This window comes from Ovis canadensis, chromosome 1, assembly GCF_042477335.2.
Source record: "Ovis canadensis isolate MfBH-ARS-UI-01 breed Bighorn chromosome 1, ARS-UI_OviCan_v2, whole genome shotgun sequence".
NCBI lineage: Eukaryota > Metazoa > Chordata > Mammalia > Artiodactyla > Bovidae > Ovis > Ovis canadensis.
The window spans coordinates 262,590,010-262,606,673 of NC_091245.1; the positions used below are offsets into that span (position 1 = coordinate 262,590,010).

The window sequence follows — 16,664 nt, forward strand, 5'->3', positions numbered from 1 at the left end:
TGATCCCAGAAAAGATGCCTCTAAGTGGTTTTTCTATTTTTTAATTGAAGGACAGTTGCTTGACAGATTTGGTTTCTGTCAAACATCAACACGAATCAGCCATAGGTATACATACCTAAGATGTAGTTTTTTTTTTTTTTCAACTAATAGTTTTGACAGCTGAGGGGAACATCCACTTAAGAGTTCACTTTTTTAGAAAATTAATGTCTCTTTAAACATACAATTATAGCAGAGTTCAGAATAAGAAAATACCTGTGACTGTAAACACGTATCACATTCTTAGGGGTGGGATGGTTGGGTAGTACAAGAAACACTGCCAGATGGGTTACAGGGTTAAACTATTTTCTCACTGGATTTTTAGATACCCCTTAACCCGAGTGCCAAAGAATTGATGCTTTTGAACTGCGGTGTTGGAGAAGACTCTTGAGAGTCCCTTGGACTGCAAGGATATCCAACCAGTCCATTCTGAAGATCAGCTCTGGGATTTCTTTGGAAGGAATGATGCTAAAGCTGAAACTCCAGGACTTTGGACACCTCATGCGAAGAGTTGACTCATTGGAAAAGACTCTGATGCTGGGAGGGATTGGGGGCAGAAGGGGACGACAGAGGATGAGATAGCTGGATGGCATCACGGACTCGATGGACGTGAGTCTGAGAGAACTCCGGGAGTTGGTGATGGACAGGGAGGCCTGGTGTGCTGTGATTCATGGGGTCACAAAGAGTTGGACACGACTGAGACTGAACTGAACTGAACTGAACTGACCTGTGAGAAATAGCTGCTAGAAACTCTGGTACCCGAAAACAGCATGAGTAGACATTCACACAGCAAAATGTTTCAGCTCCTTTAAATTTGCATATGCACGCTCTGACCTATTCTATCAAAATTTATAAACTGTCTGAAGAAAAGAATGGCCATCCACTCCAGTATTTTTGCCTAAACACCCCATGGACACAGGAGCCTGGCGGGCTACATTCCATGGGGTCCCAGAGTCAGACATGATTGAGCAACCAAGTTTTATTGGCATCAGGATCAAGAATTTTCCCATTCTCCAATGGTTGCCAAAGCCCTCTTTTCGGTACTAGTTCAACCCAAATCAATGTCCTCTGGATTTTTTTCTGTAGTTTCACTTTTTAAGATGCCACATCTTGCCACTCCCTGTGAACTCTGATCTTATGGGGCCATTCAAATGGCACATGGCCTTCGCAGAGTTCTATGACCCTGTAGGGCTCGTTTCTAAAGCACTCTTGCATCCTACTCATCAAATCCACGTGACGTAACATCAAGTGTAGAGAGCTCTAACCTCTCTTCCACGGCTTCTCCCTCTTCAGTGCTGACCCTTGCAAAGTGCTATCTCTAGCCCCACTTCTGCATTTACCAAATCAGCACAGGTGTCCAGTATTATCTCTGAAGACTATTTAGATGGGAAAACAGGACAATACACAAGAAAACAAGTCTTGAAAATATGCAAACACACACCTAGTTCCAGCTTACTCAGTATTTAAACCTTACTTTATAAGAAAAGTAATTACGTATTTATTTTGCTTCAGAGGACAAGGCACTCATTTCCCAATAAGCCAATTTAGTCACAAAAATATCTGCAAGGTACATATAGAAGTATTATAGAAAAAAAGGAAGTATTTCACTCTTCCAAAATTTTAGTAAGATTGTAAGAACAAAAGTGGCAATTCTTTAAAATCTAGGGAACTCCCTGGTGGTCCAAGGGTCAGAACACTTCAGGCTTTCACTGCTGAGAGGGAATGAAGGTCCTCCAAGTCACTGAGCCAAAAATAAATATATATATAAAATTTAAACCAGAACTTAATACATGCATTTCAAGAAATTCTTTTATAACTGAGATTTTATTGGTTGTTTTGAGGATCACTACACAGACATTTCAATTTGTACACAATTCTTCACATACGTACCAGAAATCTAAAATATCATGTAGTTGTGATTCTTAACAGTTATTCCAGTGACTTTCCAGCTTAAAATTTGGAGCAAACTTTCCTTAACAGGGTATCAAGTACCAGTATCTTCAAATATTGATATGCTGTTACATCTTAAGTCCCACTGATTCACAATTTAATATCATATACACTACATACCCAAACTGTCAATCGTTCACAGCACATTAACCAAGTTACTAGGAAAACTGGACTACCACGACCAAAGATGTTATAGTATAGTGCACAAAATTCTGACCAGGAGAGCCAAGATCAAAAAGTGGTTTTCTGTAGGAAATAATTCTACCAAAACAATATGGGAAGAGAAGTAATTTAAAGTGTTCAAGACATTAACTGCACAACTGACTCCAAACTGCCATTTAGTATGCTTCTGTATTATAGGATATAAAAGCTACCCCCCATCTATGGAATGTTAAGCTGACACCCAACACAATCAAAGCCTCCCGTATCCAATATCCCACTATTTTCTGGTTGTACCAAAAAATAAACAACCAGCAAATGATTTCACCTCTTAAAAAAAAGCATTTACACTTAAAAAATGGGATGAGGTGGGATTCCCTCCTTTTTAAAAATGTTTCTAGAGCTACTAAAAAACTTGCATTTACAAAATAGTTGATAAAAATATTCCTCTGGATTGTACAAGAAGGGAAACAGGGACCACTGACAGGACTCGGTGTGTGGTTATTAATCAGACTTGGCTTCTTTCTCTTCTGCTTCATCAGAGGCTGGGCTCTGCAAATCAAATGAAAAAAATGATCAAACATTTGACTCCTGCGTCATTGCTATAATGTCACCAATATTTAGCATTTATTACAATGTAAATTTTCTTCATTGTACTATTGTTTTAAAAATACATTCAATCCTCAACATTTATAGATTCTGTACTGGTGAATTCACCAACTCACTAGTTATTTGTAAACCCTAAATCAATACTGATGGCATTTCCAGTCTTGTGCAAATACACAGCAGTAGAAGCCATGAGTCACCTGACACGCAGTCTCGGCTAACCCTTCTTGTTTCAGCTCTAACACTGTAAACAAGCAACTATTTCACAGTCTATTTAGTGCTACACGTATCAATTTTTTTTGTCCTCATGGTGGAGAAAATGTTGACTAGACAAGTCTAGTGTTATCTAAGACCATGTGCAACAAGGTTGTGGTGTACTATCTGGAGAAAACCTATAACAGACAGCGTCACTGAAGCACGTTATACTGCTGCTCCTGTGTTCTATATAATTTCTCAAAAACACGTATTAAGCATGAATACACGTAAGGCTTGGGGCTTCCCTGGTGGCTCAGTGGTAAAGAAGTCACCATCAAGGCAGAAGATGCAGGAGACTCAGGTTTGATCCCAGGTCAGGAAGATGCCCTGGAGAAGGACATGGCACCCCATTCCAGTATTCTTGCCTGGAGAATCCCATGGACAGAGAAGCCTGGGAGGGTACAGTCCATGGGGTTGCAAAGAGATGGACATGACTGAAGCAACTAAGCACACACACACTTAAGGTTATGGTTTGATCTGTTGAGGGAAATGTTGCAATGAGTGTTTGACAATCTAACCCTGTATTTCCACTATGTGCAACTATCCAGTACTTGGAGCAACCTTATAGAATACAACCATCACGGATAATGAGAATCAACTATAGTTTGATAAAAGGGATTAGAAGGTGACATTCTCCCCTTATAATTGTATTAGTTATTTACCACAACCTTGAAACCCACTTATTTTTATAGGTAAAACCTTTTTTTCAGAGCTTAAAAGGATAGATTGAGGACATCAATCCTTTTAATTGATCAAAGTTACTACCTAAATCTAGACAAGTGGCTACTTTTAAGAAAAACTTCATTACATAAAAGTGAGAAAAATGTGAAAAATTAAGGGAATGGATTAAAAAATTTTAAAAAGGAACAACCAGAATATTAGAAACTAACAAAGGGAATGTATGTATACCTATAGTTGATTCATGTTGAGGTTTGACAGAAAACAAAATTCTGTAAAGCGATTATCCTTCAATTAAAGAATAAATTTATATTAAAAAAGTAACAAGATTATTAACAGATCTACAGGTGGCAATTTGGATAAAAAAAAGACCGGAATGTTTAAACAAAATCTCTACATTATGTTAAAAAAAGAAATATCATTTAGTAAAAGAAATCTTCAATAGGAAAAGGAGTACGTCAAGGCTGTATATTGTCACCTTGCTTATTTAACTTATTTATTCTGAAAGAGATGGGAATACCAGACCACCTGACCTGCCTTTTGAGAAATCTGTATGTAGGTCAGGAAGCAACAGTTAGAACTGGACATGGGACAACAGACTGGTTCCAAATAGGAAAAGGAGTATGTCAAGGCTGTATACTGTCACCCTATTTAACTTCTATGCAGAGTACATCATGAGAAACGCTGGACTGGAAGAAACACAAGCTGGAATCAAGATTGCTGGGAGAAATATCAATAACCTCAGATATGCAGATGACACCACCCTTCTGGCAGAAAGTGAAGAGGAGCTAAAAAGCCTCTTGATGAAAGTGAAAGAGGAGAGTGAAAAAGATGGCTTAAAGCTCAACATTCAGAAAACAAAGATCATGACATCTGGTCCCATCACTTCATGGGAAATAGATGGGGAAACAGTGGAAACAGTCAGACTTTATTTTTCTGGGCTCCAGAATCACTGCAGATGGTGACTGCAGCCATGAAATTAAAAGATGCTTACTCCTTGGAAGAAAAGTTATGACCAACCTAGATAGCATATTCAAAAGCAGAGACATTACTTTGCTGACTAAGGTCTGTCTAGTCAAGGCTATGGTTTTTCCTGTGGTCACGTATGGATGTAAGAGTTGGACTGTGAAGAAGGCTGAGTGCCGAAGAATTGATGCGTTTGAAGTGTGGTGTTGGAGAAGACTCTTGAGGGTCCCTTGGACTGCAAGGATATCCAACCAGTCCATTCTGAAGGAGATCAGCCCTGGGATTTCTTTGGAAGGAATGATGCTAAAGCTGAAGCTCCAGTACTTTGGCCACCTCATGCGAAGAATTGACTCATTGGAAAAGACTCTGATGCTGGGAGAGATTGAGGGCAGGAGAAGGGGACGACCCAGGATGAGATGGCTGGATGGCGTCACGGACTCAATGGACTTGAGTCTGAGTGAACTCCGGGAGATGGTGATGGACAGGGAGGCCTGGTATGCTGTGATTCATGGGGTTGCAAAAGAGTCGGACACGACTGAGCGACTGAACTGAACTGAAAAGAAATCTTAAAAAAATCTCACTAGCAATTAATAAACATACATACAATAAACATGGTGAATCTGAATGTAAAGTTCTGTGTACGATTTCTTTACAGAAAAAAAAAACCCCATTTATAGGTAAAATTTAAAATATGATCTAAATTGATAAAAAATATTCTGCCCACTTGAAGCAGAATACAAACTTCGTTCAATATAAAGATGGTCTTATCTGCTGCATTATCCTCTGTTCAGAGTCAAAATTAATCACACACACACTCCTGACCTCCTCGTTTTTAGTCTCTCCATTTTCTGCAGGTAAGTCTTCTTTAGTCTCCTGGTTAGCCACTTCCGCCTGTTTTCCCTTTGCTCCTCTTTTCCCTTTTGTTTGCACTTTTTTGTCTGAAGATTTATCCTGTGATAAGAGTAAGAGTATATTTAAGTATCACCTCTGCACTTAGCAACATTTTCTGACTTGCTAGGAGTTGTCCCCACCATAGCTGCAATGTTAGTGCTGCTACTTATCAGTCTTGAGTTACAGAACACACTTCAAGGTCAGCCCCCAGCAAACAGGACCACAAATCATGCTGAGGTCCTAACAGCACCTGTATACCAAGCCTCATCAGACTCAAGATAATTACATCTAAAGCCTTAGCAACTCCCCTTCTCCACTGTTCTCTGAAGTTCCACAGGAGAGAACAGACAAACTGAAGAATTTTTGGAGGTCTCTCTCCCAGCCCTTGTAACCCTACCCACCCCCAAACTTCTTTTAAGTGGGAACAACAATCAAACTGTCAAATAACCACTGTCCCGAGGATTCACCTGAGAAAAGCACCATGTTGTAAGGTCAGATTGACTATCCTGCTACAGTTAGTCCCTTGATATATAATCAACAGCTAAAAAGATCGAGTTTATAATTTCATTTAGGTGTATGAAGTATCTGAAAACGCACAGGTATATGATGATAAAAGACTTTCAAAGGTTATGCCACTTTAAAATAATATACAACAGTATTTCTGGATACTATCCACCAGTGGGGAAGGAGAAATCTAACAAATATTTATTTCCTGTAAGTAGAGAATAGTTCTAACAGCCAAATTAAGTAAAGTCACCAGTGAGTTGCATAATACTGACCAATATTTGCATTAAATAGCCACAAAGATACAGAAGACCTTACAACTTTAATGCTAAGGGAGCAGGGGATCAGTGGAATGGATTCTGTGCCAATAGTGGCATTCCATACAAGACAGCAAGTCAACCACTAGCAACTGAGTATCTTTAGAATAAACAATAAATTATCTAATAACAAGCATATTTGGGGCAACACTGCTACATACAGACACACCATGAAGTGTCACAATACTTTCTGCATTTAAAAATAATTCTTTAACAATCTGATTGCTTTAGATTTCTCATTAATTTCATAACTGCTATCAGAGCAACATAAAAATATAAAACCTTAAATGGATAACAGCCTAGACTGAGATATCACTTTTAACTACTAACAGCTGGAAATCAAGATGAAACAAAATAAATCTACATGTCTGTAGCATGGTAATCAATACACCAAAAGCTTTACCTTCTGTTTAAGGCTTTAAAGTGGATCAATCATGAAGACCAGTATTATTAAAATTAAAGAGGAAAAAAAAACTTCTCCCTTTTCCCATCACTTTTCCTTTTGGAAACTGAGCGGACAGGTTTGTTTCTCAAGGAACATGCGAAAACTTACCTGTTGGCCTCTGAAAGGGAAGAAGAGAAACGTTAATTACACCCGATGGCCCCAAATGCAACTGATAGTAAAATTTGACTTTTTTCTTTCTGGCCAGACTGTGCACCGTGTGGAATTTCAGTTCCTTGACCAGGGATCGATCTGGGGTCCCCTGCATGGGGAACTCAAGAGTCTTAACAAACTTACCACTGGGGAAGTCCCTGAACTGTTTTCATTAAAAATAAATAAATAAATAAAACCCCAAACTTTTAGGACAGATCAAAACAGAGACAGGTAAATAAAAAAGATGTAAGAGAAAACAGGCATAGCATTTTAGCCAATTGGTTTATTGAAAAAGTAAATAATAAAAGACGAGTAGTAATAGTATACTTTACAAGTGGATATTTTCCAACAAGATCTACTATTTTCCCTGCATTCATGAAGTTTCCCTTTACTGATTTTTCGTATGGAATTCATTTTCAGGTCTGAGAAATTCCAAGTTGGCCTACTACACCTATACCTTCTTTAAATCCACTTTAAAAAGATCACAAAACAACTTTCTACTGGAAAAACGCTGTAATTTTTACACTCAGCTCTGTACAATGTTTAAAGACAAAGGAAAATTTTTTGGTATTATTCAGTATTTAGCTTTCACCTATACTCTTAGGAAAGGGGAGATAACAATGAAGACTGAGGGGAGAAGAGGCTTCTAATAGCAAACTTTCACCTAAGTTTTGAGTTAACAGAAATTAATCACACCACGAATTTCCCCTGAAGAACAAAGAAGAGCTTTAGAGGGTGGTATCAATGCTAGATCCAAAGAGTCACAAATGATGTACACGTTATTTTGCTGTTCCAACTTAGATTTTCAAAATACAAATATCCAACAACTACCCAATCACCCTCCGTGTGAATAAAGCAATCAGGAATCTATTTCAGCGCAACATTATTTACGATCATCTCAAAGAATGTCAGGATAAAACAATTTAGAGAACTTTCATAAACTATACAAAATAATCTTAGAAAAGGAATGTTCTCAGAACATAATTTTTGATCTCCCCCTGCACATAAGATATAATCCCCTACATTGCTTTGCGAATCTCACATGCAAAAACTTAAAACAGTCCACATCTCCTGACCTCAGTCCTAGCTTTTCTTACTCAGAATAGGAAGGCCAAACATGCAACAGAGAACCACCAAAAGGGAACCATTAACCATAACATACACAACACAAAGAATTTATTACCCTGGTGAGTGAAAGTTATTCTTCAATATTTTCAGTCGTCTTAAATTTCCCAAATTCTGGAGCAGCACTAATGTGATACGTTATACTCCCATCAGCCAGAATGATGACTACATTCACTGAATTTTACTCATACTAAAAAAGGCAGCTGGTGATGGACAGGGAAGACTGGCATGCTGCAGTCCATGGGGTCGCAAAGAGTCGGACGCCACTGAGCTGAAAAAAGGCACTGTTTACTGAAGTTATTATAACATAAAACTAAAGTGGTAAATAAAATAACCCTCCGACCACTTTTCAGCAGACTGTGACACTAAACTGTGGTTGATTTGCAGTCTCAAAGTTAAGACCTCCGTTGCCAGCAGTAACCGTTAGAGACCTGCAACAATTCAAAGACACCATGATCTCTAAAGGCTGAGTCTGAAACCTACCTTTCCCGCCGCCTTTTTTGGCTTCGTTTCCACTTTCGCAGGAGCCGGTTTCTGAAAGACAAAGGTAACACTGAGCTTCTTCCCTAGGTTCGAACCCACGGAAAAGAAAGGTTAGGGGGCTCGCTTTACTTACAGCTGACAACCTCGCCGATCTCCTCTTGGGCTTTGGGAGAAAAAAGGAAAATGAGCAAGGAATGCGCGGTGCGGAGCAAACCTAGCCCACCCCCGGGAGCGGAACGTGGTCTTACCTCCTCCTTCGCCGCCCCCTCGGCGGAGCTGACCTGCGGGAGAAAAAAGAGGGCGAGTGGGCACAGCCCGTGAACAAAAGTGCCCGCGCGCCCCGCGCCCGTCTGCGCGCGAGAACAATGCCCGGCCGCGTGACGTCAGCGGATTCCCGCCGCCGCGTTCGAATCTCGCACCCGGCTCCTGGGGCTGCCGAACGTTCCAGAACGCGGCACGGAGGCCGCCGTGCGCTGGCCCTCCCGCCCGTCCGCCGCAAGTCCGGCCGCTTCCCCGGCCCCGCGATGCAGAGGAAGCGGGGGGCTTGGGCCTCACGGGGCTCTGGGCACGGCCGGGCGGCGGAGTGGGCGTGTGCGGGACGCGGCCACTACTCACCTTCCTCTTGGGCATCGTGGCGACGGGGCGGGCGAGAGCCGTGTGCCTGAGGGCCGCGGCGCGCCGAGAGCCTTCGCGAAGCTGAGTAGCCTGACCGCAGCCGCTCCTCCCGCCGCCCGAGCTGCTGGGACCCGCGGCGGGGGTGGTGGGAGAACCGGATGGAACCGGATTGGGAGCCCGCCCCCTCCTCCCCCCGCGTCCCCCGGCCGCGGGCTCCCCCTCCCCGCCGGCCGGGCCGCCCCTCGCCCTCGCCCCCGCCCATTGGCTGCGGGGTCCACCGCTCTGCGGCCCGCACCCCGAATAGGTGAGGCCGGCCGTCACTCGACCACTGCGCCCCGCCCCCGCTCTCGGCGCCCCCACCCGCCCACCGTCTCGCGGGGCCCCAGACCCAGGCGAGGGGGCGGGGCCCCAAAGGCCGCTCTCGCCTCACGGTAGTTTGTTTGAAGCCGAGCCGCAAAGTGCGGTCTGCGCGCTGATTGGCGGACGCCCGCCACGTGGTCTCCGGGTGTGCCCACCCACAACCCTCCGGGCTACCTGGTCGCCAGCCAGCGCCAGGCAAGCCCCGATGTTAGAGTCCCTTCTCTGTAGGGGCAGTTGGGTCGAAAGGTTTATAGGTCACAGAATGGGAAGGGAGAGACAACGGGTTTAACTACGAACCAATTTTCCCCACCTCAGTCCGTAAGAAAAGCTATCTACTAGGTTTACAGTCTTGCTGGCCTGCGGAGAGCAGGTCTTAACGCGCAGGCGCTGGATGGAAGGTCGTGGGAAGGAAAGTCCGCGCGGAGCGCCACTGCGCAGGCGTGGATCTTTGCGACGGCGCTGGATTCCCTACCGGGTTCCCCTGGTCGAGTCTTTTCGTATAGCTTTTTAAAAAAGTCGTCCGTTCTTTGAGGGGCTGGGGGTACTGGCGGTTCGTCTCAGGAGCTCAGTGGGCGTCTGAATGCCGACATCCACCAAGCCGAGAACGCGCAGACCCACTCTCAGATCCCTTGGCCGGCCGATCCTCTCCTGCCCTGAAGTGAAAGGGCAGGAACGCCCACCCAGTTCTTGCTTGTTTTTTAACCACTTCCTGACCCAACTACCTTTCTGAGGTGGGAAAAAGAGCTTCACGCTGGGAGTCAGCTGGGAACCAGTGAGAGCACGTTACCCAGTTTCTTTACTGAATAAGAAAATTTTGCTTGTAAGGACCACTTGAGTTACTGCAGAAGAAGTTTCTAATCAGAACAGTGTTAACTGAAATTCATGGAGAGGAAGAAACAAGACTGAAAACAGACCGAAGGTCCACCACTGAAGAGCTCCAGATAAACTGTGACACTTTCACATAGTGGAATAATGAGCTACTGCGAAAAAGAATGAGGCTGCTCTTTGTAGAAGTGAATTTTCGAAACCACTCAATTCAGTTCAGTTCAGTCGCTCAGTCGTGTCCGACTCTTTGCGACCCCATGAATCGCAGCACGCCAGGCCTCCCTGTCCATCACCAACTACCGGAGTTCACTCAAACTCACATCCATCAAGTCAGTGATGCCATCCAGCCATCTCATCCTCGGTCGTCCCCTTCTCCTGCCCCCAATCCCTCCCAGCATCAGTCTTTTCCAGTGAGTCAACTCTTTGCATGAGGTGGCCAAAGTACTGGAGTTTCAGCTTTAGCATCATTCCTTCCAAGGAAATCCCAGGGCTGATCTCCTTGCAGTCCAAGGGACTCTCAAGAGTCTTCTCCAACACCACAGTTCAAAAGCGTCAATTCTTCGTCGCTGAGGCTTTCTTCACAGTCCAACTCTCACATCCATACATGACCACTGGAAAAACCATAGCCTTGACTAGACGGACCTCTGATGGCAAAGTAATGCCTGTGCTTTTGAATATGCTATATAGGTTGGTCATAACTTTTCTTCCAAGGATTAAGCATCTTTTAATTTCATGGCTGCAGTCACCATCTGCAGTGATTATGGAGCCCAAAAAATTAAAGTCTGACACGTTTCCACTGTTTCCCCATCTATTTCCCATGAAGTGATGGGACCAGATGTCATGATCTTTGTTTTCTGAATGTTGAGCTTTAAGCCATCTTTTTCACTCTCCTCTTTCACTTTCATCAAGAGGCTTTTTAGTTCCTCTTCACCTTCTGCCATAAGGGTGGTGTCATCTGCATATCTGAGGTTACTGATATTTCTCCTGGCAATCTTGATTCCAGCTTGTGTTTCTTCCAGCCCAGCGTTTCTCATGATGTACTCTGCATAGAAGTTAAATAAGGAGGGTGACAGTATACAGCCTTGATGTACTCCTTTTCCTATTTGGAACCAGTCTACTGTTCCATGTCCAGTTCGAACTGTTGCTTCCTGACCTTCATATAGGTTTCTCAAGAGGCAAGTCAGGTGGTCTGGTATTCCCATCTTTTTCAGAATGTTTCACAGTTTCTTGTGATCCACACAGTCAAAGGCTTTGGCATAGTCAATAAAGCAGAAATAGATGTTTTTCTGGAACTCTCTTGCTTTTTCGATGATCCAGTGGATGTTGGCAATTTGATCTCTGGTTCCTCTGCCTTTTCTAAAACCAGCTCAAAACCACTAGTCAGACTCTAACTCCTGATCAATAACTACTGCCTTTCCATCTCATTCAAGAAAGTCTTGGACTGCCCTTGCGGTCCAGTGGTTAAGACTCTGGGATTCCACTGCAGGGCTTGTGGGTTTGATTCTTGGACTGGAAACTAAGGGGCTTCCCAAATGGTGCAGCGGTAAAGAATCATGCTTGCCACTTCAGGAGGTGGGGATTTCTTCCCTGAGTGGGGAAGAGGAAATGGCAACCCAGCCCAGTATTCTTGACTGGAGAATCCCATGGACAGAGGAGCCTGGTGAGCTATAGCCTATAGGGTCCCAAAGAGGTGGATGCCACTGAGCACACATGCATGCACTGGGAACTAACATTCCTAGATGCCTCCTGGCTTGGCCAAAAAAAAATAGTCTTACATTCTCAGAGTGGCTTATATGGTCCTCTGCCAATAGGCCCACTTCAAAAGGTTTTTCCCCTTGGTTCTCATTTCCAGTCTCAAGTAGGCTGGGCGTCACTGCTTCAGGCCTTGTCACCTGCTGTTCCCTCTGCCTGGAATGCTTCCTGCGCTGCCTAGGACCATCTCTTTCTCACCTCCTGTCGGTCTTTCCACAAATGTGACTGTCTCATTGAGACCATTCCTGACCTGTCAGTTTAGGATTGCACCTCCCAATCTCCAGTTCTTGCCACATCTGTTGACTAACTAGTTGCTGCTGCTAAGTCACTTCAGTTGTGTCTGACTCTCTGCGACCCCATAGATGGCAGCCCACCAGGCTCCCCCGTCCCTGTGATTCTCCAGGCAAGAACACTGGCTATGCTGAGTATAAAGTTACATGTTCATTGTATATTTCAGCAAGAAGCCCAGAGAGGTGGTGCGATTGGTTGCCTGTGAGAACAATTGAGGGAGTAGGGGAAAATGAAAATTTACCCTTTTCTTCTTTTGGACAAGAACCCTAATTTTTTCTTTTATTCTTGAGATTTATTCTGGAAATCCTGTCCCTCTTTAATGTAATCTCCCCCTTTTCAGTTCCTTCCACGTCACCTTGCAGTATTTTTTTTATGATTGATCACATTCCATAATTGCTTTATGTGTTTAGTTATTTGCTGCCTGTCTCCCTCACAAGAGTGGGAGTTCTGTAAGGGTAGGAACCCTGTTAATTGTCAGAGCACTTCGTCCCCAGAACCTTAGATGTTTGTTCAGTTAGTAATTCTTTCGGAATTGAAGTATATTTGATTTACAATGTTGTGTTCATTTCAGGTGTATAGAATAGTGATTAAGTTATATATACACTCACAAATATAATCTTTTTCATATTCCTTTCCCTCACAGGTTGTTACTCGCCCCCACCGCCTGTTCCTATTTACATTAAAAAATAATAGTGTTGGGATTTCTGGTGGTCCAGTGGCTAACACTCCTGTTCCCAGTGCATGGGGCCCCAGTTCAGTTCCGTGTCAGGGAACTAGATCCCACATGCTGCATCTAAGACTTGGTGCAGACAAATAGATATTTATTCTAAAGAATAGCATCAGAGTGTCTCCAAATTTGTGGCACAAACGTGTACTGAGCCCCTACCCTCTGCCAGTGGTTGTGATAATCCCTAGTTTAGAGGGACTTAATTCCAAACGTGGGTGGTACTTCAGTGGAAAGAAAAGTATTAATATACAAATTGGCCTGAATTACTAAGTGGAAGAGGAAGCCACTAAAAGGGACAGAACATCCCAAGGCACATGTTCTTAGCAGAATGAGACAGCCATGCAGAACTCTTAAAGTGGCATGGATGGACACACTGACAGTGGGAAGGGAAGATTAGTGAAAAGAGGCAGAAAAAGAAGGGCATCCTGCAGAGAGCATTTGACGCCAGGCTAAGGGATCTGGCTGTTAGAGTGGGAGTCATTGCAAGGTTTGTTCTTGTTTTTCCCCCTGCTGTCCAATTGTGGGATTTTAGTTCCCTGACCAGGGATTGAAACTGGGCCCTTAGCAGTGAGAGCTCACGATTCCTAGCCACTGGACCACTAGGGAACCCCACAAGGTCTTAAGGGAATGATGTGCTGAGAGCTCAGCCTCATGAAGGTCTTTCTCCCATGAGAACTGACGATGCACTGGGCCAGAGGTGATGACAGATGGGTGGCCCGCAGTGTTTGCTTTACTTGTGATTTTTCTTAAAGTTGCCAAGACATGGATGTGGAGCAACTGGAACACAGTAGGAAAACTGTATTTTTTTAAAAAAGTAAACAGATACTCTGTGACTCTGTAACTCCACTCCAAAAACATACCAAAAAAAAAAAGAAAAAAAGCCTACATCTGTTCACAAGAAGACATAAAATAGAATATTCATAACCGAACTATTTTATAAGCCCACCTGGCAGCAACTTAGATGCCTACCAACAAGAGAATGGATGAGTGGAAAAGTATGAGCAATGAGAAGTGGCTGCCTGCAACTCCACCCAAGATGAGGCCAAGCACAGTAATGAGAGGCAGGCTAGACACAGTACTGTGTGATCCTGTTCATATAGTACAGAAAGGCAGGCAAAACATATCCAGTGTGTCAGAAGTCAGGATAGTAATTGAGGTGGGTGGGGTGCTAGTGACTGGAAGAGAGCAATGGAAGGCTTCAGGGAGCTGGCCATCTTCTATTTTAAAAAAAGGGTTTTTTTTAGTAATTTTGTTTTGGCCCAGCTTAGTTTTTTTAATTTTTGGCCAAGTGGCATGTGGGATATTAGTTCCTTGACCAGGAATTGAACCCAGGCCCCATGCAGTGGAAGCTTGGAGTCTTAACCACTGGACCATCAGGGAAGTCCCATCTTGTATTAATTTTTTTAATGTAACACATTTATTTAAAATGTCAAAAGTTTAAAAAGATTAAACATATTGGCAAAGATATGGAAAAACTGGAAGTCCCAAAGTCTTCTGGTAAGACTACAACAGGAAACAACCATTTAAGATTACAGTATGTGCTGATTTGCTCCGTCGTGGCTGGCTCTTTGCAACGCTATAGACTGTAGCCCGCCAGGTTCCCCTGTCCGTGGAATTTTCCAGGCAAGAATACTGGAGTGGGTTGCCATTGCCTTCTCCACCATCTTGTATTTCTTGATCTGTATGTTACTTGTACTGTTGTGTTTGCTTTGTGAATATTCATTGAGCTGTGCATGTGTATTTCTGGAGAGACGTCAGCAGTAAAGTTTGTAAAACTTTTTTTTTTTTTTTTTTGTAACATGCCCAAATCAGGTAATTTCATCTACTTAATAGGGCGCTTCAGCTCCTCCTGGTCTCCTTTGTGTGTGATTCCACAGTTCGCTTGACCTTCTAACTTGGAAGGAGGCTTCCTTTCTCTAGTGTGTCAGGGTCCCAGCCCTGGTGATTTTTCTCACCTGTGTCTTCTACCAAGCCTCTGAAGGCATTTTAGTTTGACCTGCCTGTATGTAAGCATGCGTAATTATAGATGTCACTTATTATATTTGTTTATTTTTGGAAGAAATATTTATGTGGCTCAAAATTCCACAAGAGCAAAATGCTTTCCAGAGAAGTCTCCATTCTGCTTCTGTTCCCTCAGAGGTCTGGCTGTCTCGAGGAGCTGCCAGTGCTGCTGCTGCTTGTGGATCCTTCCAGAATGCTTTATGTAAATATAAGTATGTATATAATATGTACTTATTTTTCACAGTTTGGCACCTTGCATTTTTCAGTTAATGGAGTTTGTTTCCTATGACTACTTGTTAAGATTCCTCCTTTTTATTGCCGCATTGAAGTGCACTGTATAGATGTAGCAAATATTTATTATTATTATTTTTGGCCATGTCATGCAGCATACGGAATCTTAGTTCCCCAACCAGGGGTAACCCTCGGCCCCTGCATTGGCAGCTCAGAGACTTAACCAGTGGGTGGCCAGGGAAGTCCTTGTACCAAAGGTTTTAAAGCCAAATTCTCTGTTGACTGAACTTTACAAATTGTGCCGTGTTTTGTCCCCACAAAGGATGTTGCAATGAAATAACCATGTACATACACATCATGTGCATACTGTATAGTCCTTACAAGCCCCAGTACTGGCTGAAATGACTATTATAAAGTCCACTTATGCCTTTGGAAACTTAAGGTTGAACTATTTAACACTTAGCGGTTTTAAATAATTATAAAGCTAGAAACTTTTGAGCCTCCCCAAATCTCTACAAAACCAGTAAAATTTAAACCAGTAACATTAACATGCATATGAGTTTTGCTAAAAGCAAACTGCGGCATGCATATGGTATTTGGCCTGTATAATCTCTGCAGATTGTTCTGGCACCTTGTGTGTGTAATCGACAAGCCATCCTTCATTTGGCCTTCTGTGGTATGACTTGGTTTCATGTGATATACACTATTTATGAATTAAAATCATTTCTAAAGTTTTATTATTACCCATAAACTGTGGAAAGCTGGTCGCACTTGATGCAAAATATAAACACACACCCCAAACAGGCACAAAAATAAGTAATGCTTGGTCAAAAGTGGGAATCTATGTTGGGTGATACAGAATGTCAGATGACCACCTGAACACACAAACGTCTTAAAATTCCCCAAGAACCCACAGGACTTTTGTATACATTCACAAAAGTATCCTCACCACCACTCTACCCAGGGTCCACGTGATCCACTTTGGAAAATCATGCATTGATTCAGGCTAGTCAGGATGCGCTTGCAGGAATTTCAGAATTACAAGCTTAATGTAGGGCAGAAATGGTGGTGACGAAGTCTCTGAGGGGAACTAAGAAAGAATGGATAAGAGGCAACAGTTTGCCTACACTTTGCCAGGTGCTGTCTTCAACCTAGGGTAGAGTGACCTAGGGATAGACAGGCACAAGAGTTAAATGCCTGTCCTCCTGGAGCTTCTGCTCCAGTGGGAACACCAATAAGGAAAGTAATGAGATTCTTTCCCATGGCGACAGCACCTTGAAGGAAGTAGTGTCCTAAT

The 16,664-nt window shown here is 43.1% G+C and overlaps 1 protein-coding gene across 4 annotated transcripts; it reads right to left on the reverse strand.

The window, feature by feature from the left end:
• Positions 1-1,492: 1,492 nt before the first annotated feature.
• HMGN1 (high mobility group nucleosome binding domain 1) lies at positions 1,493-10,208 on the reverse strand. Of its 4 annotated transcripts, none has more exons than XM_069581150.1 (7): positions 9,851-10,208; positions 9,181-9,301; positions 8,814-8,846; positions 8,699-8,728; positions 8,566-8,616; positions 5,473-5,601; positions 1,493-2,697 (listed from the first exon to the last, which is right to left on the reverse strand). In XM_069581150.1, the coding sequence occupies exons 2-7, from the start codon at positions 9,193-9,195 to the stop codon at positions 2,650-2,652; spliced, it is 306 nt and encodes a 101-aa protein (XP_069437251.1). In that variant the 5' UTR covers positions 9,196-9,301; positions 9,851-10,208; the 3' UTR covers positions 1,493-2,649. The 4 variants fall into 4 exon arrangements, with proteins under 4 accessions (XP_069437251.1, XP_069437278.1, XP_069437258.1 ...); XM_069581177.1 differs by having other exon boundaries at positions 10,013-10,200; XM_069581157.1 differs by lacking the exon at positions 9,851-10,208 and adding an exon at positions 9,476-9,651.
• Between the last annotated feature and the right edge of the window lie 6,456 nt (positions 10,209-16,664).